Source organism: Lepidochelys kempii, unplaced genomic scaffold (assembly GCF_965140265.1).
Source record: "Lepidochelys kempii isolate rLepKem1 unplaced genomic scaffold, rLepKem1.hap2 scaffold_54, whole genome shotgun sequence".
NCBI lineage: Eukaryota > Metazoa > Chordata > Testudines > Cheloniidae > Lepidochelys > Lepidochelys kempii.
In genome coordinates, this window is record NW_027333639.1 from 647,312 (window position 1) to 668,303 (window position 20,992).

At 44.7% G+C, this 20,992-nt stretch overlaps 1 protein-coding gene across 14 annotated transcripts in view; it reads right to left on the minus strand.

Moving 5' to 3' along the window:
* Positions 1-3,335: 3,335 nt before the first annotated feature.
* Positions 3,336-20,992, minus strand: part of LOC140904640 (myelin-oligodendrocyte glycoprotein-like) — a 51,194-nt gene continuing 33,537 nt past the window's right edge. For 4 of the 14 annotated variants that reach the window (XM_073327060.1, XM_073327067.1, XM_073327057.1 and 1 more), the window contains 4 exons: positions 18,157-18,177; positions 16,342-16,362; positions 16,203-16,229; positions 3,336-5,474 (listed from right to left, as the gene is read on the minus strand). In XM_073327060.1, the coding sequence (XP_073183161.1) occupies positions 4,939-5,474; positions 16,203-16,229; positions 16,342-16,362; positions 18,157-18,177 (605 nt within the window). In that variant the 3' untranslated portion in view covers positions 3,336-4,938. Of the gene's footprint in view, positions 5,475-9,224; positions 9,326-9,357; positions 10,617-11,806; positions 15,444-16,202; positions 16,230-16,341; positions 16,363-18,156; positions 18,178-20,992 lie in introns of those variants that run through there. The other 10 variants (XM_073327069.1, XM_073327070.1, XM_073327071.1 and 7 more) reach the window with 10 other exon arrangements.

Sequence of the window (20,992 nt, forward strand, 5' to 3'; positions counted from 1 at the left end):
AGAAAATATTGGGTATTAAAGGGCTCTTTAATCTAGCAGAGAAAGGCATAACAAGACCCAATGGCTGGAAGGTGAAAAGAGACAAATTCATATTACAAATAAGGCACAAATATTCAACAGCGAGGATGATTCACCACAGGAACAAGCTACCAAGGAAAGTGGTGGATTCTCCATCTCTTGATGTCATTTAATGAAGACTAGATGCCTTTCTGGAATGTGTTTGCCCAAAAAGTAGCTATTGTGTCATACTGGAGGCCTGTGATACGCAGGGGGTCAGATTAGATGCTCTAAGGGTCTCTTCTGGCCATAAAGTCTGATCATTTCTGAAAAACTGAGTGTAGCATGGGGAGCAGCGTGTGATATTTTACTGTCTAGCCGGCTTGCTTCCTAGAACGAACACTCATTGAGTGGGGTGATCCACAGGGAGCAGCTCAAAGCTCCAAAGTGCCTGGCCAGCGGCAGGACATTAGCACAGCAAGGGAGGGGTGTGGCAGTGAGATCACAAAGGCCTTTTGCAGGACCTCAGACTATTGGTCAAAGGTGGTGGGGAGGTGGTGACCTCACAGAGAGATGCTGACATCAGCCAGGCAGGACAGGGGCGAGGGGTCAGGGAAACCTCAGAGACCCCTGTGGCTTTGCTTCAGCAAGTCTCCTTCTTGAGGTCTCTCTTTGAGGATTGAGAGAGTATTAGGGTTCATGTACTTGAGCGCGAGGAGGAACCTCTTTTGAGTTTTCTCCTTTCCTTTTACTGATTTTACTAGAAAACAGACACCCCTGTTTAGAAGGTAAGAGCCTCCTTGAGGTTTGAAACCTGTTCAGTCTGATCCATCTGGTGACAGTTGAATTCTAGGTGTGGAAAACATGAGCTTAAGGAGGCAGAATTTTATTCTGCACCTAGAATTTTGTCCCTTAGAATCACTGGGGACACTAGGGTTTGTCCTTTTTGTTTCACCTTTTCCTCCATCCATCCCTCCCTCCTTTCTCTTCTTCTCTTGCTTCTTTTGTCCCTTCTCCTGTTCCCCTCCCAACACCAGGAGGGGGGTGTGTGTGTGTGTGTCGCGGGGGAGTGCTCTGCAGCTCCCATTGTGGGAGGTACTCCCAAAAATTGGGGCTGAAATAGGGCTCGGGCAGTGATCCCCACCAGTGACCTGGGCCATCCTTTGGGCTCTCTGGTGAGAACCCTCAGCCTCCCGTCCTCAGTCTCTACCCTGATTGATCCTTGTTGTTCTCTTTTAAGACCAAGTAAATAAGTCCTAACCAGTCATATGTTTGACGAATTTTGCTGCTTCTCTGCATTAATTGTCTCTGAGCAGTTCATGATTCTCTCTAACATTCCAGTTCTCCTAAAATACTTGCTGAATAATTACTGTGCACTGTTGTTGGTCTGGATCTCATTTGAGAGCACTTTATTCAGGTCATTCAATGTATGAAATTCAAGATACGATGGTTAGTTTGAAAATTAGGGCTCTTGGGTCCTATTCCCAACTCTGCCACTGACTGGCTGTGTGACCTAAGACAGGTCAATTCTCCTTTCTCAGCCTTAGCTTCTCCCTTTTTCAAGCAGGGATAATAATGATCCGCTCCTACCTACCTCACGGTGGGTGGAGGATGGGGATCCATTGGAGAGTGTCACTAGGAGTAGTGCATAATATGAGGTGTCCTATCACGTTTACTCAGATCAGATTATGACATAATAGAATAGCTGAATAGCTGATAAATAGCTGAATATTTTACAATGCCCAAAAAAATTGTTCCAAAGTGATTAAATCCAAAAATGTCTCAAACTTCCCATGAGCCTTTGCTCCCACAACCCACTTTTTAACAAAAGCCACTTATTCCACAAAAGTACAGTCATTAGACATTTTAAAATGTCTAAACTTTACCCTGTAAGATTCAGGAGTGACCTTGAATCACTTTAACACGGGATCTTTAAAGAGCACATAATCTAATGCTTCTTGCGCTCTTAATTCATTCAATACCACTCTGGCTTTTCCAGTCAACCTGGTTAGCAGGACAGGCATTCATTGTTCATCTGAGTCCTTGTGAAAACTGGATAGATGTTCAAAGGTAGACAAAAATTCCTCCATGTCTTCAGTATCTTTGTAAACGGGACAAGTCCTTTCCCAATTTTTGCTATTGTGGAGGGCAGATGGAGTTTCAGGCTGTGGCAGATTCTTTTCCTTTTCCAAGACTTGGAGCTGAAGGCTGGCAGCTTCTAGCTGTTTTTGATGAGCCCTTTTCTCAGCAGCCATCTGTTCCATCCACCTTTGATGAGCTTCTTATCTTTTGCTTTTCCTGCAATTGAAGATCTGCCCGTTTTTGTTCATGTTCAAATTGTTGTTCATTTTGTGCTGCTAGCATTCCCACTGCTTCTGCTTCAGCAGCTGCATTTGGGGCAGGTGAGAGTGGAGCCCCTGCTTTCTGATCATTGGCCACGAACAGATTTTTCAGTTCTTGATCAGTAATTTTCTTCCTAAAGGATAACCCCTTTTGTGAGCATAAACCTTCCAGGGTTTTTTATGTCAAGACCCTCATATGGTCATTGCTCACTCATTGTAATTACTCTTTAACCATTAAAATGTTTGAATAGCGTGGCGTTCTGATCCAAAGCTTAATTGACCTGTTTCTGTGAATCTTGCAAAAAGTATGCCAAATGTCACTGTCCTTCAGTGGGTCACAGCTGAAAATACAAAATTCAGAACAAACTGCCGAGAAATGGGGCAGTCCCACCCCAAACTGCTGATTATTTTTGTGACTGACTTGGCATATCCTATGGAAGAATAAACTTCTGTCTCATCACACTGGTTAACAAGAAGTCAGAAATATAGTCTCTTTAGGTATCCAAACCCTTGTTTCATCACTCAGACACTAGACTTAATGATGAGTGGTTATTTAAAAACAATTTAATCAAATAAAGGGTTCTTCTAATCCCAAGATTTTAGTGCTGGCTAGATTGGTGCAAACAACCTTGTAGGTGTTTCCCCAGAAACAAACACATTTAAAAAACAGGTATATAGTCAATATTCATAACTTCAGATACAAAAATGATATGCACATACAAACAGGATAGTGATATTTGATTGATGGTAACTTTTCCATTGATACCATACATGACATACTTTGTACAAGATTTGTTGCAATTGTATAATAGTGGCAATATTAATGATATAAATGGTCATGTTCCAATCATGTGGCATCACAAGGAAAAGGAACTAATTTAGATTCCATCATTTTGCATAGCTGGGATTACGTTTTTCAATGTGCGTTACTTTGCAGTTATCAGCATTTATCCAGAAAAAAAAGTCAATCCCTACATTCTCCCTTTCCCAGATTCCTCTCTCCAAGACCTATCTACACCGCATTTTACTATCCCACCTTATTTCCCCTTGCCTTTGGGATTACCTCTCCAGCTCTGTAGTGAAAGTCGAATGGTGTCTAGGACTCTTTAGGCAGCACCCATACAACCAGATACAATCTCCTGTCCCCACCCTCTTTCCCTTTCACTGGGATTTTGCAACCCTAACCCTGTTTAGTGGGGGGGGGTCACCCTAAATGAAACCTCAGTCAGGGCATGCTATGAACAGTTCTGCTGTCCTTTACCCATACAATCAGGATAACAACATTTCATTACCCCTGTATTCAAGTACTAAAGTCATTTATAACCCCAAACCAGCCATAATTGATCATTTTGGGAAAGAAGCTCAATCATGGTGTGCACCTAGGCAGAGTAGGTGTGTCTATGCAAATACGGTCTGTTCCTGATGTCTTTTCTGCCAGCCCGTCAATAGGAGAGGGGACAGGAGAGAGTTCATTCAGACCCTGTGTAGACTTGGTGTCAAGGCTGAATTCCCACTCTGGCACTTCGAGTGCAGAAGGTGGGGGCCCACAAGGATTCTAAAAGTTAATACTTGCCACTCCAGGCTTGTATTAAACTCCCAAGGTTACAACTTTTCTCTGACTTTGGCTTGATAAATGCTGCCACCACCCAAATGCAAAAAAAAAAAAATCCCTTGGACCCAGGAAGGAGCACTTGGGAATTCCCCACTGTGGGGTACCCTCAAGCCCTTTCACCCCACCTCCGGGGAGAGCTGAGAAGAAAACAAAGGAAATTAGCTGTTGCTATCAGCTAATCAAACAACATAGGCACAAAGCTCTTAGGACCCAACAATCCAAATCCTGTTCTTAAAAAAAGTAAACTTTATTAAAAAAAGAAAGAAAATACATCTGGAACTTAGGCTTTTGCTAGATTTTAAGAGGAATTCCAAAAATTAAGCACCCAAAATAGGGTTCAGCTTAAAGGTTACAAGCAAACAAAAGCATCTGGGGAGATCTACAAGCCAAAATAAAGAAATAAACCTGATTGCGTTTATCTAAACATTCCCTATCAAATGATTCCTTCTAGGTATGGAAGATACTTTTTCATACCTGGTTCAAACCTTACACAGCACTCCTGCTTAAAGCATTGCTGCTCCATGTCCCTGCAGCCCAGAGAATGACAAAGAGAAAGTTCTTTCCCAATTTTAAAAAGTTCTAGCCTTCCCAGTGGATCTTTTGGTTAGGTGCCCACTCGTTTTCTTTTCTTTTTTTTTTACGTAGGGGACTTTTTAACCCTTTACAGGTAAAGCAAGCAGAGAACAGCTACTAAGAGGAATTTTCAGCTAACTGGCTGGCTATGTGTTCATAAAAGGGAGCTCTTGCCCCCTGCCTCCGCCCCCACCCGCCTTCATTTATCACATTTGGCCTCCAGAATACTAGAGGTCAGAAAAATAGCTTGGGTAAATGCTGTGCCATTGACATTTTCTCCCAACCATTCATGCTTTCTAGTTTTGAAAGGTACAAAATTCTGGGCACAGAGAAGTAATTTGCTTTAAATTTTCACAAGTGCCCACTAATTTTGAGAGCTGGCACAAAAAATAATGGACACTTGAAAATGTAGGGCTACCTCTTTTCTCGGTCACACAGTTTCATATATTTTCCTGGAGTTCTCCAGACACAGAAGAAAGGAAAGATTTTCTCATCAGAGAAAGAGACCTCTTTGAAAGTATATATTGCCACCATGTTATCAGTATCATAAAATGCTACATGGTGCTCTTCAAAGTTCAGAGAAACCCCAATTTTCCCAAGTCGCTCATTCAGGGGCAGATGGATCACAGAGGAGTCAAGAGCCTGGTATTTACCCCAGTCACACTCCACAGCCCAGATCTTCTCCACTGGGCTAAAATTGAGCCATCCCTTCCTCCTTATAGACTCTCTGGCAACCCCTACAACCCACCAGTCACCACCATTCCCCACTTCCACCTCCCAGTAATGTATCCCTGATGTGAAACCTTCAGAACCCAGGACACACACAGAAGAATCAAATCTCTCAGGATTGTCTGGCACATTCTGTGCTGTATCTCCTTTTGTTACACATTTATGATCCTCAGACAGGATGAGATCAGGATGAGCAGTGATTGGATCCAGAATCACGCTGGCTGCAGAGAGAGAAAAATCAGAGTTTTAGAGGCAGATCTTGGCTCTAGGCAAGGTTGTATTCATTTCTGTGACATAATCTGTCTGAGCTGTCAGCAAATTAGTGACTCTTCTTCCTCCAGTTTACCCAGCTCTGAACAGGGAGTAGATCAAAAAGCTCAGGAAAGTGCCAGAATGATTCATTCTACTGGCAGAGTAAAAGCATCAACTGATTCAGGCCTGAAATTTAAAACCTTCCCTATCTGTCCCTCAGCCTCTCCAGAGAGATGAACCAGCTTTACTATGTTTTCCCATCAGATTATATAGAAAGTGATAATAGGGAACAAAGGAAGAGAACGCCACTGCAGAGAAACGCCTCTTGCCGTGCCCTGGGAGGGCTTGTCTTCCCTACTAAATCAGTCACTGTTAGAGAATGTGCTAACATGCAAGCAGTATTGCCAGCCTCAAGACATCAAAAATCAGGCGCCAGACCCTCAACTCATGAGGCTTTCTTAAAATCAAGTATTGTTTTTTAGTCTAGGGTTGTGTGTTTTTTAGTTGGTTTGTTTTTCACTGTTGTGCTATCATGACCCAGCAGCAACACTTCCGTCTCCCACTGCCTTAGGACTGGAACCCAGCTGCACTATTTCCTCTGAGTTCCCCACTCGCCTGCCCTGGGACTCCTCTCTCCAGGTGCCAGCAGCACCACGACCCTGACTCCCTACTCTCCTCTTTCCTGTATGGCAAGGCAGAGCTGTGTCCTCAGCTCTTGCACAGAGCTCTGGCTGCATGCCTGCCCTGAAAATGACAGGACGAGAGGAACTTCTTGTGTCATCATAAAAGCTCCCCCTGCAGATGCCAAAATCCTGTGAGTCTTGATCAGTGGGCGAAAACTGGCAACACTATCTTCCTTGGCTGCTGGAAAGGGACTCTTCCCCCCCCCCTTCCTCAGCTGCCATTCAATCCCCTCCATCTCCCTCCCCACCATTGTCCTCTGCACCCCGCCCCCAGCCTCCCTCTTGCCCCAATACACCCTGTATCCCACTCAGCCTACTCTCTGCCCCACCTTTATTGGACACTGTTGTGTCAAAGGAGTGATAGGAGCAACACAGGTTGGCAGCTCGGAGGCAGTTTCATTGGGTTTAGAATTTCTTTTTTAAAAAAAGAGGGGAGCCCAAAATAACTGTTCTGGGGAGACTCAAAAGAACTCCAAGGATTGCAGGGCAACTGAAAAGGGGTGAGCTGGAGCTGGGATGGCTTGTGGGGAAGGAAAAGGGGGAGGGGGATGACAATGCTGAGTGCAGGCTAAATGGGCAGCCGCAAAAATGGCTGGTGGAGTCTGGAGGAAACTGCCCAGTACTGGGCGAGAGAGAGGCCAGTAGCGGAAGAGGCAGCAACCAACACCAGAAAAGAAGGGACACAGTAAGTGGGGAGCCAGTGGATACAGACCCCAGTGGGCGAGTTGCGTCACCAGAGGGTTTCCAGGAACAGAGCTGGAAGGGAGAAAATCCAGTTCAGGGGGGACAGGACAGACAGAAATAGTAGGAACAGTGACAAAAGGGACAGTACTTTGAAAGAAAAAAGGCAGTGGTATAAGGGGAAAAGTGGAAACGTTAAAGGAAGAATAGTGAAATTAAACAAGAGGCAAAATAACTAGAGTCTTGATGTAATCTAAGAAATTATTAGAAAAACACTGTTAGAAAACTATTAAGTAAAGCAAGAATGAAATGGGAATAAAATAAATTGCAACAAAAGATAAACTATAATTAAAGACTTAAGAAATAAGGAGGAAAAGAGTTGTAGTGAAAATGAAAAAATAGTAAGGACTGTAAAATAAAACATCTGGACAGCATGCTGAGGTATATAAGATGAAGTGAAAGGAATAGAAAAATTGTCAGAGAACAAAGGAACTGTAAGCCAGAAAGGAGCAGAGGGATAACTGTTCAATCAAGAAGGCACCACATCACACTAAGGAATACATATTGATATTTAAGCTGGAAATCAAAACAGTAAACAAAGACTGCACAAGAGGATTGCTCAAGGGTTAACTAAACATCCTAAGAAATTTTCCTCCAAACTCTGGGCTTACAGAGGCTGAAAACTGAGAAAATGAAAAGGGAATGCATAAAGTTGGGGTTTATGTTCTAGTGGGTTCTATTTTCTAATTCCAAATTCTGTTATTTCATAAATGTAAATTGTTACCTATAAAGTGAGTTTAATTAAAATAATATTAGATAATATATAGTAGATGCTGTGATAGTCTGTACCATTATATTTCTCACTTGCACACTATTGAAATAATATTTGTACACAGTATGCCTTATGAGGTATTTTCTGAAAACTCATAAATTCTGGTCAATATTCTCCTGATAAAATTTGTGGGGCAACATAGTATGTAAGATAGAAGGTTCCACTTTATGGTGTTATTAACGCATATTCCAAACCACAGTCCTGACCAAACAGAAGTTGGCAAACAGGTCTGTCCTAAACAAAGCAATGTGTGATCTGCTTAATTTGCACTTAAGCAGTAAACAGAGTCATCAAGCAGGAAGGGTAGACAAAGAAACCTCAAACAGGTGACGAAAAACGAGCAGGAAACATCCTCGCCTATGGACTCTCCGTCTCCTGAATCTCAGCTGGGAATGTTTTTCAAAGGAGGGACTGACACTACAAAAGGCGGACAAACACCCCAAGACCCACTCCTCTTCTTCCTCTCTCATTTGCTGTCCATCAGTTGACTGCATCAGAAGGAATAAAGGAAGCAGCCATTACACAGAAAAGGGGCTCATGGCCAAGAAGTTTGCCCAGTAAGATGATAGAAACTTGGCTGTGAACGTAACACAGTTTGTTAAGTTAGGCATTAGTTGCATTTTATCTTTATTTTTCTTGTAACCATTTCTGATTTTTATGCCTCATTACTTGTACTCACTTAAAATCTATCTCTTTGCAATTAACAAACTTGTTTTATCTAAACCAGTGTGTTTGAATTGAAGTGTTTGGGAACTCCATTTGGCATAACAAGAATTGTGATCACATTTCTATTAATAAAATGACAAACTTTATATAAGCTTGCATTGTCAAGGAGAGAGCTGGACAGTATAAAATGTACATTTCTTGGGAAAGTCTGGGACTGGGAGGGGGCTGGGGTCACCCTGCCTGTAATTCAGGATAGTGCAGGGGTGGCCAAACTTACTGGCCCTTCAAGCCGCATACAACAATCTTCAGAAGTTCAAAAGCTGGGGCACACCTGCTGGGGCTGGGGCTCGGGTCTTCAGCCCCGCAGGAGGTGCCTCACAGGGCTCAGGACTTCAGCCCTGCTCCTGTTGAAGCCCTGAGCCCAGGCAGGTGTGCCCCACTGGGCAGAAACCCCGAGACCCCCCCTCCCTGCTGGGCTAAAGCCCCTACCCCACCACCCCACTGCAAGGCAAAGGTCCCGAGCTCTGCACCCACCCTCAGTCTGGTAGGTGGAGAATGGAGAGGAGGGCACATGCAGGGCTCTGCGAGCCGCACTTCAGCAGTAAAAGAATCGCATGTGGCTCACAACTCACAGTTTGGCCACCCCTGGGCTAGTGAGAGTCTGAGTGTGACTGGCAGTTTGCAAGTGCACACAGACATAGGTGGGAATGACTTACATGCTGGAGGCCACTTGTGGGTTGCCCAGACTAGAGGCTACAGCAGCAAAGCAGTGTAAAGGGCACTCCAGGTGAGAGGGCATGAGTCACACAGCTACTTACTAGTCTAAAGATACACACAATAAACAAACAGGCACTCACGCAAGCTCTGAAGTGCATGCACATCTGAACATACTGATGAATCTCATGCCCACCACATACACATTTCAAGCTGTTAGCAGATAATTTAAAGATATGACACACTAAAATGGGAAGAAAACGAAAATCTGTATCAGAATAGGTTTCAGAACACAAGGAAGTATTCAAAATTTTAAAAAATAAAAACAGTAGGAAAGGATGCAGTTGAGTGTATGCGCTGCAAATGGTGTGGCCAAATTATTCAATGTAAATATTTATAGGCTAATAGTTTTAAGTCTACAACAGTACGATGTTTATTCAAATGAAAAGTTTTATTTGGGGGTTAGAGATGTATTGTTTTCTTAAACTCTGAGGTGGCATTGTGTTTTGAGTTGTGTTTTAGGTCTGCAGCAAACCAAAATTCCATTCATCAAAGCATTAACCTACCAAATACTCTTTTCCCCTGTCCTTCTGTCCACCAAAATAAACCCTGATATTTACCCAGAAAAATTATTAATAGTTTTTTCCACTAATTTTCACCTCTTTTTGTTGTTGTAGTACTAAAACACCAATAAATTCCTGGGAAAAATTAAATAAAATAAAAACCAAAAATGAAGGGCCCTATGCATATAGTATCCAGGTGAGAGTGTAACCCACACACCTCCTGGGTGTGGTGTTCTGTCCCATGTAGTGGCACTGGGAACACTTAGAGAGAGAGAGATAAAATGAGTCTGCTCTACAAGCCTTAGCTAACAGCCAGGTGGCTTTTAGCTCATGCAGTAGAGGCCCACGCACTAAGCACCAGAGGTCCCAGGTTCAATCCCCCACACCTATCAGCATCACAAGAGCATTCAATTGATTTATATAGTGGCTAAATATTTTTCATATTATTCTCCATTGCATACATATGCATGTGAACATTGTTTGCTTTTTGACCATTGCTGCACTTTAAAAAGAGATTTCCACTGAGCTACACACAATGATACCCAGGACCCTTTCTCAAGTTGGTAAAAGTAAATAACTCCAGTATTAGTATGGAACGTTGTAGGACACACTCAACTTCAAGCTGGTATCAAAACTGACCCTTTTTGTCTCACATTTTACTTTCCATCTGTTAGCCAGTTTGATTCAGTGCCAGAACTTTACATCTCTCCACATGGCTACTCAGTTTCCTTAATACCTTCTTGTAAGGGATTTTTGAAGGTACAAATAGGGAAGGGAAGAAGGAGGATCATGGGAACTACAGGCCAGTCAGCCTCACCTCAGTCCCCGGAAAAATCATGGAGCAGGTCCTCAAAGAATCAATCCCGAAGCACTTACATGAGAGGAAAGTGATCAGGAACAGTCAGCATGGATTCACCAAGGGAAGGTCATGCCTGACTAATCTAATCGCCTTCTATGATGAGATTACTGGTTCTGTGGATGAAGGGAAAGCAATGGATGTATTGTTTCTTGACTTTAGCAAAGCTTTTGACATGGTCTCCCACAGTATTCTTGACAGGTTTCAGAGGAACAGCCGTGTTAGTCTGTATTCGCAAAAAGAAAAGGAGTACTTGTGGCACCTTAGAGACTAACCAATTTATTTGAGCATGAGCTTTCGTGAGCTACAGCTCACTTCATCAGATGCAAGTTAAAGAAGTACGGGCTGGATGAATGCACTATAAGGTGGGTAGAAAGTTGGCTAGATTGTCAGGCTCAATGGGTAGTGATCAATGGCTCCATGTCTAGTTGGCAGCCGGTGTCAAGTGGAGTGCCCCAGGGGTCGGTCCTGGGGCCGGTTTTGTTCAATATCTTCATAAATGATCTGGAGGATGGTGTGGATTGCACTCTCAGCAAATTTGCGGATGATACTAAACTGGGAGGAGTGGTAGATACGCTGGAGGGCAGGGATAGGATACAGGGGGACCTAGACCAATTGGAGGATTGGGCCAAAAGAAATCTGATGAGGTTCAATAAGGATAAGTGCAGGGTCCTGCACTTAGGACGGAAGAACCCAATGCACAGCTACAGACTAGGGACCGAATGGCTAGGCAGCAGTTCTGCGGAAAAGGACCTAGGGGTGACAGTGGACGAGAAGCTGGATATGAGTCAATAGTGTGCCCTTGTTGCCAAGAAGGCCAATGGCATTTTGGGTTGTATAAGTAGGGGCATAGCGAGCAGATCGAGGGACGTGATCGTCCCCCTCTATTTGACATTGGTGAGGCCTCATCTGGAGTACTGTGTCCAGTTTTGGGCCCCACACTACAAGAAGGATGTGGATAAATTGGAGAGAGTCCAGCGAAGGGCAACAAAAATGATTAGGGGACTGGAACACATGACTTATGAGGAGAGGCTGAGGGAACTGGGATTGTTTAGTCTGCAGAAGAGAAGAATGAGGGGGGATTTGATAGCTGCTTTCAACTACCTGAGAGGTGGTTCCAGAGAGGATGGTTCTAGACTATTCTCAGTGGTAGAAGAGGACAGGACAAGGAGTAATGGTCTCAAGTTGCAGTGGGGGAGGTTTAGGTTGGATATTAGGAAAAACTTTTTCACTAGGAGGGTGGTGAAACACTGGAATGCGTTACCTAGGGAGGTGGTGGAATCTCCTTCCTTAGAAGTTTTTAAGGTCAGGCTTGACAAAGCCCTGGCTGGGATGATTTAATTGGGGATTGGTCCTGCTTTGAGCAGAGGGTTGGACTAGATGACCTCCTGAGGTCCCTTCCAACCCTGATATTCTATGATTCTATGAAATAAACCAAGTCACCTAGTCCAACTTTATCCACTATGGGCATGATCCAAAGTCCACTGAAGTCAAAAGAAAGAGTCCCATTGATTTCAACAAATCAGACGTCAAGAATTATAACATTCAAAAACCAGTTGGAGAACACTGGTCTCTAAGCACCAGACTTCAATACAACACAGGGGCAAACATACCAGTGATACAAGGTAGGCAATGCTCAGTGAGCAATGGGGTATGGCTTGAGCAGCTGCTGACTCTGAAACTACTCTTCATAGCACCAGGGTTAACAGTGAATTCAGTCTAGAACAGCCAGGATACATGCAGCTGTAATACCTTTCACTTTACTGGAGTCTTCTGGCAGCCTTGGCCATAAAACAGACAGGTTAGTGGCCAGTAATAAACGAGGGTCATGTAACTGCCAGCCATCAGGCACCTTGTAATGTCCTGCTTGTCAGTTCGTGCTCTACTCCATGTCACAGTTCATCGCTCTGATGGGACACAGTGTAACCCCTCACATTGCTATGGGGCACTCTGAAATAGGGAAGTAATTACACAGGCCTTGCTGTAATAACTGCTAGGGCCATCCTACGGTGTGACTGTCGAGCTCACCTGGCTCACATCATTCCTGAAGTCTTTAAAGGGGTTTACTAACACAGATGCCACATACAGCCATGACCTACACTTACAGCTAGTCTTTCTCACAAACTCCTCCTCTGGCATTCCACACATGTGGAAGGTGTCCAGAGTCAGGGGGCACCAATGGCCTATGCCCTACACCTGGCCTGGTCACCGAGAGCTCTTCTTAAACCAATAAATGAGCTCAGAACCACCCAGCTGATGGCAGCAGTTGTTCTTAGAACCCCTCCCACATGTGAATACTGGCTCTTGGTACTTACTCCAAGCCACCAGCCCTGTCATAAATATAAAGGGAAGAGTAACCAGTATACAGTGCTATAAAATCCCTCCTGGTCAGAGGCAAAACCCTTTCACCTGTTAAAGGTTAAGAAGCTAAGATAACCTCGCTGGCACCTGACCAAAATGACCAATGAGGAGACAAGATATTTTCAAAGCTGGAGGGGAGGGAACAAAGGGTTCGTCTGTCTGTGTGATGCTTTTGCCAGGAACAGATCAGGAATGCAGCCTCAGAACTTCTGCTAGTTAGTAAGTAATCTAGCTAGAAATGCATTAGATTTCCTTTTGTTTAATGGCTGGTAAAATATGCTGTGCTGGATAGAATGTATATTCCTGTTTTTGTGTCTTTTTGTAACTTAAGGTTTTACCTAGAGAGATTCTCTATGTTTTGAATCTGCTTACCCTGTAAGGTATTTACCATCCTGATTTTACAGAGGTGATTCTTTTACCTTTTCTTTAATTAAAATTCTTCTTTTAAGAACCTGATTGATTTTTCATTGTTTTTAAGATCCAAGGGTTTGGGTCTGTGTTCACCTGTACAAATTGGTGAGGATTTCTATCAAGCCTTCCCCAGGAAAGGGGGTATACGGCTTGGGGGGATATTTTGAGGGGGAAGATGTCTCCATGTGGGCTCTTTCCCTGTTCTTTGTGCAACACGCTTGGTGGTGGCAGCATATGGTTCAAGGACAAGGCAAAGTTTGTACCTTGGGGAAGTTTTTAACCTTAGCTGGTAAGAATAAGCTTAGGGGGTCTTTCATGTAGGTCCCTACATCTGTACCCTAGAGTTCAGAGTGGGGAAGGAACCTTGACAGGCCCCGTCCCAGCTGGAGCACTCCCTGGTTTTCTGGCTCTTGGTCCTGGGCCCCAGGGAGCTCTGCTGGGGTCGAGCAGAGATTCACTGAAGCTCCCCACTCTCCCTGCCAGCACGGATATATCCTGTTCTATCTACTTATCATCATTTATGGTTTCCATCATCCACATTGACTCACTCTTCCCTGTATCTCCCTCTAAGGGAAATTTTAACCCCTGAAAAGCAGCTAAAACCTTCCCCACTATACCCACACATTGCTCTACTACTTTCCCCTTTCATTGAGCTTCGAATCTGGCTGGTGGCTCAGTGTTAAAGGGCCCCAAGTCGCTGAAGGAGAAGCTCCCCCAACCCACTGCTGCTCTGGCTGCCACTGCCTCTCACTGCATTCCCAGGAGAGCCAGGCCCTTGTGGGCTCCAGCCTGAGAAGTCTGGTGGGTTATGCCCACGGTTCCCAGGTACCTGGCATGGGAATAGGGACGATAGTCCGTAGTCTGTCATGAGTGAGTGACATGGGTGCATCATATGAGAAACAAATGAATGACACAGTAGCCACTTAAAACATTAGGACATTGTTTTTTCCCTATATTAGGGAGTGTCCCTAGTCACTCCATAGGTAAGGCTGAAACTGAATTTTTATTATAAGCCTGAGTCCATGCCGACCTCACTCCTGCTGTAAAATCCTCCCAAAGAGTCGTATTGGCCTCATCACTGATAGACAAGGTCTCACAGCACCACAGATTAATTCTAGAACATTTGTAGTGAATCCGACAAGGGGCTGTTGAATTCTGCCAGAGCTGTCAAACAGAATCCTAAAAGTCTCCTGACATCTATTTACCACTTTGTACCGTAAAATGAAAGATGATGAAACCTCATCTACTGGACTCCTCTAGGAGGCATCTAATGCCCAGGACTAACATTTAGTGAATGAATGTGAAGTTACACAAGTTGTTAATGTCGTAGTTTTGCTTGGGAACCTGTGCAGTGGATGTGTGTGAGTGAGTGACTGGGGCACCAAGACCTAACTTTCTTGGGGACAGGAAAATGAATTTCTTCCTAAAGACCAGCCGGACCATTTTGCTGAAACCTTTTTTTATAAAAAGGTATCACCTTAGGGCAGAGACGGGAATGGAAAATCTCAGTCCTAGAGGTGAACATTTCATAAGCAACTGAATTCAGATGCTAGAATGGAAACACTTTGGCAACCTTGGCTGGAGGTGTTAGCAGTGATCTGGCTATAATTTATCAAAATTTTATGTCTTTAAAAATTAAAAATCAACACCACAGTTTTTTTACTTTCAGTTTTTTAAAAATACCATCCTTCACTGCCCTTTTCTGACCTGTCATTTTTTCCTTACTTCCTTTTATTTCATAACCACGAGACGCTTTCCATCAAATTTAACCTTTTGCTTTCCCTCTCCCAAGACACCCTTCTTGTGGGCAGATTGTTGAGTCCTTCCATTTCCATGACTGTGTGGATGGGGTCTTGACTGGAGGCTGAGGCATCTTGTGAGGTGTCATTTCAGAAGCCTCAGGTATACATTTTCTCTATGTCTCCATTTCATTCCTCTCTCTCTCTGGGTTTTCCACCATGAGTTATTTTAATTTACGACTGCGAGGTTTCCTTTTCCAGAATCATGATTTAAATTTAACCCTAAAGATGTGGTGCTTTCTGTGATGGTAACAACTTAAACTGCATCTGAGAGCTCCACCCCACTCTCCTTTCCTTTACTCACCCTCTCTTCTGAGCACGCTTGACACTCTGCTGACAGATACTGAGCCAGAGTGCTGCATGAATGTAGTTCTGGGAAGGAGAGAAGCATTTAAACACTGGCTGCTAAAGCTCTTTCCGTATTTATTGTCCAGGTGCAGTGCAAGATTCTCCTACACTATCCTGCCAATCTGCCTCAAACCTGACACATGCAAAATTCATTTCCAAGGGTAATGGGCAGGTGAGTCTCTGTGGTGCGTTCAGCCATGAATATGAGTATTTCAGGATAATGAGCACAGCCATTAATTGTTTGTAACTGAACTGTCACCAGCTATTCGTTGCACAATGATCCCTACAATCAGCCTCACTTGGTGGCATTGAGACTAGTGGCCTACCAGTGAAAGGCTCCACATCTGATTAGCAATCCCCCATCCACTGTACATTGCAAATGTTTAAATATAAGGTAAAATAGATGACCACATTCCCTGGGACCCTCCACATCCTTTAGAGAGTCCAACTCCCCAGCACCATGGATGACCAACATGCTCCTTGTTTCCTCATATTCCATTAGAAGGGAATGGAGAGTTAAATCAGGGAGTCTGGGAAATTGCTCTTCAGCAGAGTGTATTGAGCAGTGTAATGGAAATGATCCTGTCAGAACAGTGTAAGACCGGAAAGATTGGAAATCCCCTCTCATTAATCACCACTTTACCCAAAGGAGAACATCTGTCCCATCTCTCTGAAAATACTATCTGAATCCTGTCACTCTTGCTCTGAGCCTGTTCATTGCAAAAGGAAAGGCAGCAAAGATCACCCCAATTTTGACATGAATAAAATATCAGCTGAATTTACCTTGATATATTTGAGCTCTTCTCAATTCTGAAACAAAGTAGATACAGAGAGATGAGAGCTGTCCTGTGCACAAGACCCTCAGAAGGGGAAATAGTTTATAATAAAGTTTCTATTGGGAGAAGGTGGGAATGGCACTTACGAAGTTCATTCTGGAGCTTCTCTAAAAACAAATCAATAGAAATAGATATATGGTAAGGAAGTTTATTGAAACAAGCATACATTTAAAGGGTGGTTTACATTGTAAGAGTTCCCATGATCTTATCACAAATTAAATCTTTTTTAACTATAAGGGACTATACTTAAATAAGACTAATAATAACAAGGAGTGTCAGAAAGGTTGGAAATGCTCAATTAAAAATTAATGAAATGAAAAAAAAATACGCCTTATTTCCATAAACTTAACAGTGAGCATAATTAACCACTGGAACAATTTACTGAGGATTGTCGTGCATTCGCCATCAATGAAAATTTTAAAATCAAGATGATATGTTTTTCCTGCACTAGGAAATATTTGGGCAGTTTTCTGGCCAGTGTTATGCAGGTCAGACTAGATGATCACAGCCGTCCCTTCTGGCACTGGAATCTATGAATTTTTCCAGTTACTCTATCCCTGGCCAATGTGAACCTCATAGGAATTTTATAACTATTACTGCAAGTGAAGAACATGTTCACAGCAGTGATTAAAGGACAGAGCAATACCTACACCTACCCTTCCTCCTGTTCATACAAGCTAAGGGAGGCTGCTTAGACCCGTGCTGTGGTCAGGAAGGGATGATGCTATTGAGCGGGGGAAAATCACCAGGGATGGGGCATGGATGAGTGGTGGGGTGTCCCCTGGAGCTCCCCCCTGGGCACGGGGAGGAATCTTAGCAGACAGGTCTGCTGGCACAGCGGAGCTGGGGAGCCCAGCCCCTTCCTCTGACGGAGGAGAGGCCTCTGCTGCTGAGCTGGGAAATTCTGCCACGGCCTCCAACTCCAGCTCCATCCCTCCCTCCATGCCCGCCCGCTCCCATGGCAGTGCTGCCTAGGCCTCTCCGCCCTTGCTTGGGATGAAAGGGACATATGGGGGAACATGCAAGGGGAACATAGGTTGGGAGACAGGGCTGGCTCCCCTGACTTGGTCCATGCTGTGTGGGGAGATGGCCAGAGCAGGGATGGGGTGAGGCTGTGGAGACAGAACCTGCACATCTCTCAGTGCCTCCTTGGGCTCAGGCTGAGAGCTCCATTTCCCCTTCCCCAGGCAAGGAACACCCCCGCCCCCGCATTAATCCACTCTGCATAAGAATGTAAAAGCTTAACTCCTGCCTCGCCCTTTCCTCAGCATACACTGGGCCAGAGCAAGCACCTGCTAACTCTGCTGAGGGCAGGGCTAAGGGTTAGTGTGAGTCAGAGGACTGTGTCACACACAGGGTGTTTCCCTGTCCGTTAGAGGGGACAGGGGGCTACTAGAAAGAATGGGTACCATGATGCATCAGTGTTCAGAGAGTTCTCTGCACTTGTTGTTTGCTTCCTGTTAAGGGCTTGTGTGGGTGGGTTTTGCCTTTGTGCAGCTCTAACTGGTCTATATGAAAATCTCTTAGTAGCCAGCTGGGAAGTAGGAGGCTGCTACCTTGAGACTTCTTAAAACTCACCTCTGCCAGGAAGCCTATGAATCACTTGACAGCTGGGGAACTGTGACTGGTGCTTATCACCCTGATCACAATGGTCTCCCTGTTCCCTGGTGAGCCCCGTCGGTCTGTCTATATCCACCTGTTGTCTCACATCTTATATTTGGAATTGTAAGCTCTTTGGGGCATGGACCAGCTCTTTGTTATATGTTTGTACAGTACCTAGCACAATCAGGCCCTGATCCCTTTGGTGCTTCCACAGTACAAATAATAAATAAATAATAATAATATAGGCAACTTGATGCAAACTTTGATTTCTCCTATTAAAATGAACAAAGAAACCGTACCTTTCTGTGCAAGATGTTCCTCTAAAACAAAATAGGAAAGAAATATAGAGAAAAATGGTTTTTAAATGTTGCATTTTTTATTAACAATGAATTCAATCCGCAACCTTTCTTTAGATCTACTCCCATTGCCTATAGTTACTATATAGCCAAAAGGGCCTCAGTTTTGTCTTGTTTTTTAAACCAAATCCCATCCTTACAAAATGCCATGATGCAAGATAAATAAATATTATCTGAAATATACTGGCTTCCTTCTAAACTGAGCTGTACAGATAGTCTACAGTCCCCCGAAATAGAAAATATTTGGGTCATCCCATTAACGACATGATCCTGGCCCCCACTGCCTCCCTACATACTTCCTCATCCAAGGCTTAATTTATCCCCCGCCAGCTTGCCAGAGCTGAGTATGTCTGCTGTGAAAAGTGATATTTATATGTTTGTTAATATCACTTTTCACTGCCTCCCAGCTAGCTACCTACCTCCTGTAGGGTATCCCTGTCCTTTTCTAAATTGGCAATACCTCCCAGCTTTGTATCATCCACAAACTTTATCAGCATGCTCCCACTTTTTGTGCCAAGGTCAGTAATAAAAAGATTAAATAAGATTGGTCCCAAAACCGATCCTTGAGGAACTCCACTGGTAACCTCCCTCCAGCCTGACAGTTCACCTTTCAGTAGGACCCGTTGTAGTCTCCCCTTTAACCAATTCCTTATCCACCTTTCAATTTTCCTATTGATCCCCATCTTTTCCAATTTAACTAATAATTCCCCAAGTGGCACGGTATCAAATGCCTTACTGAAATCTAGGTAAATTAGATCCACTGCGTTTCCTTTGTCTAAAAAATCTGTTACTTTCTCAAAGAAGGAGATCAGGTTGGTTTGGCACGATCTACCTTTTGTAAAACCATGTTGTATTTTGTCCCATTTACCATTGACTTCAGTGTCCTTAATTACCTTCTCCTTCAAAATTTTTTCCAAGACCTTTCATACTACAGATGTCAAACTAACAGGCCTATAGTTACCCGGCTCACATTTTTTCCCTTTCTTAAAAATAGGAACTATGTTAGCAATTCTCCAATCATACGGTACAACCCCTGAGTTTACAGATTCATTAAAAATTCTTGCTAATGGGCTTGCAATTTCATGTGCCAATTCCTTTAATATTCTTGGATGAAGATTATCTGGGCCCCCCGATTTAGTCCCATTAAGCTGTTTGAGTTTCTCTTCTACCTCAGATATGGTAATATCTACCTCCATATCCTCATTCCCATTTGTCACGCTACCATTATCCCTAAGATCCTTTTTAGTCTTATTAAAGACTGAGGCAAAGTATTTGTTTAGATATTGGGCCATGCCTAGATTATCCTTGACCTCCACTCCATCCTCAGTGTTTAGCGGTCCCACTTCTTCTTTCTTTGTTTTCTTCTTATTTATATGGCTATAGAACCTTTTACTATTGGTTTTAATTCCCTTTGCAAGGTCCAACTCTACTTGACTTTTCTAGAAGGGTGGTACCACAACACCCCATACCAAGTATAGCATGAACACCCCCTAGGGTTGCAAACTTTCTACTCACACAAAACTGAACACCCTTGGCCCGCCCCCTGCCCCACCCCTCCTCTGAGGCCCTGCCCATGCCTTGCCCATTCTCTGAGGCTCCGCCCCCACTCACTCCATTCCCCCTCCCTCTGTCACTTGCTCTCCCCACCCTCACTAACTCACTCATTTTCTGGCTCAGGGGGGTTGGGGTGCAGGAGGGCTGAGGGCTCCAGCTTGGGGTGTGGGTTCTGGGGTGGGGCCAGGGATGAGGGTTTTGTGGTTCAGGAGGGGGCTCTGGGCTGGGGGGTGGAGCCGAGGGGTTCAGAGTATGGGAGGGGGCTCCTGGCTGAGGTAGGGGTTGGAGGTAGGAGAGGGTACGGACTCTGGGCTGGGGGTGCAGGTTCTGGGCCAGTAATGAGGGGTTCAGGGTGCGGGAGGGGGGTCCAGGCTGGGATCGAGGGGTTCAGAGGGCAGGAGGGGAATCAGGGCTGGGACAGGGGGTTGGGGCATGGGGGGATTCAGGGCTGCAAGCTCTGGGTGGCACTTATCTCAAGCAGCTCCCGGAAGCAGCAGCATGTCTCCCCTCTGGCTCCTACGTGGAGGTGATGCCTGGCGGCTCTGCGCGCTGCCCCGTCTGCAGGCGCCGCCCCCTCAGCTCCCATTGGCCATGGTTCCCGGCCAAGGGGAGCTGCAGAGCCAGTCTTTGGGGCAGGGGCAGCACGCAGAGCCAGTAAGCGTAGGAGCCAGAGGGGAGACATGTCGCTGCTTCTGGGAGCCGCGTGGAGCCACAGCAGGCAGGGAGCCTGGCTCACCCCCGCTGTGCCTCTGATCGGACTTTTAACGGCCACCTGGCAACCCTACCCCTCCAAAGATAACGAGAACACACTGACCCCTTGTAACGATACAAGCACCAGAATTGTCTGGTCTCTGGGATTTTGCATAGACACTAACTAGATGCAACCTAGTTACAGGGCCAACTGCACTATTCTCAACCATCACAGGCTGAAAGGCACCTTCTGTCTGCTCCACAGACAAAGACGAGCCGGAGACACATTCTCCTTTAGCAGACACAGAGCTTGGGATTTCATTTCCCTTGTCCCAGCACACAGGGCTGTTCACAGACAACTGCTTGGAGCCTGGGGTAGCTCCCTCCACAGGCAAGTCAATACCCCTGACAGACACAGGCACATTTCCTTCACTGTCACAATTCTCCACACAGGTAACAGGTAAGGTATAGGGACACTCATCTTCCACTAACCTTGCCTTCCCAAACTGCTGACTAGACAAAGCCATCAGCTCAC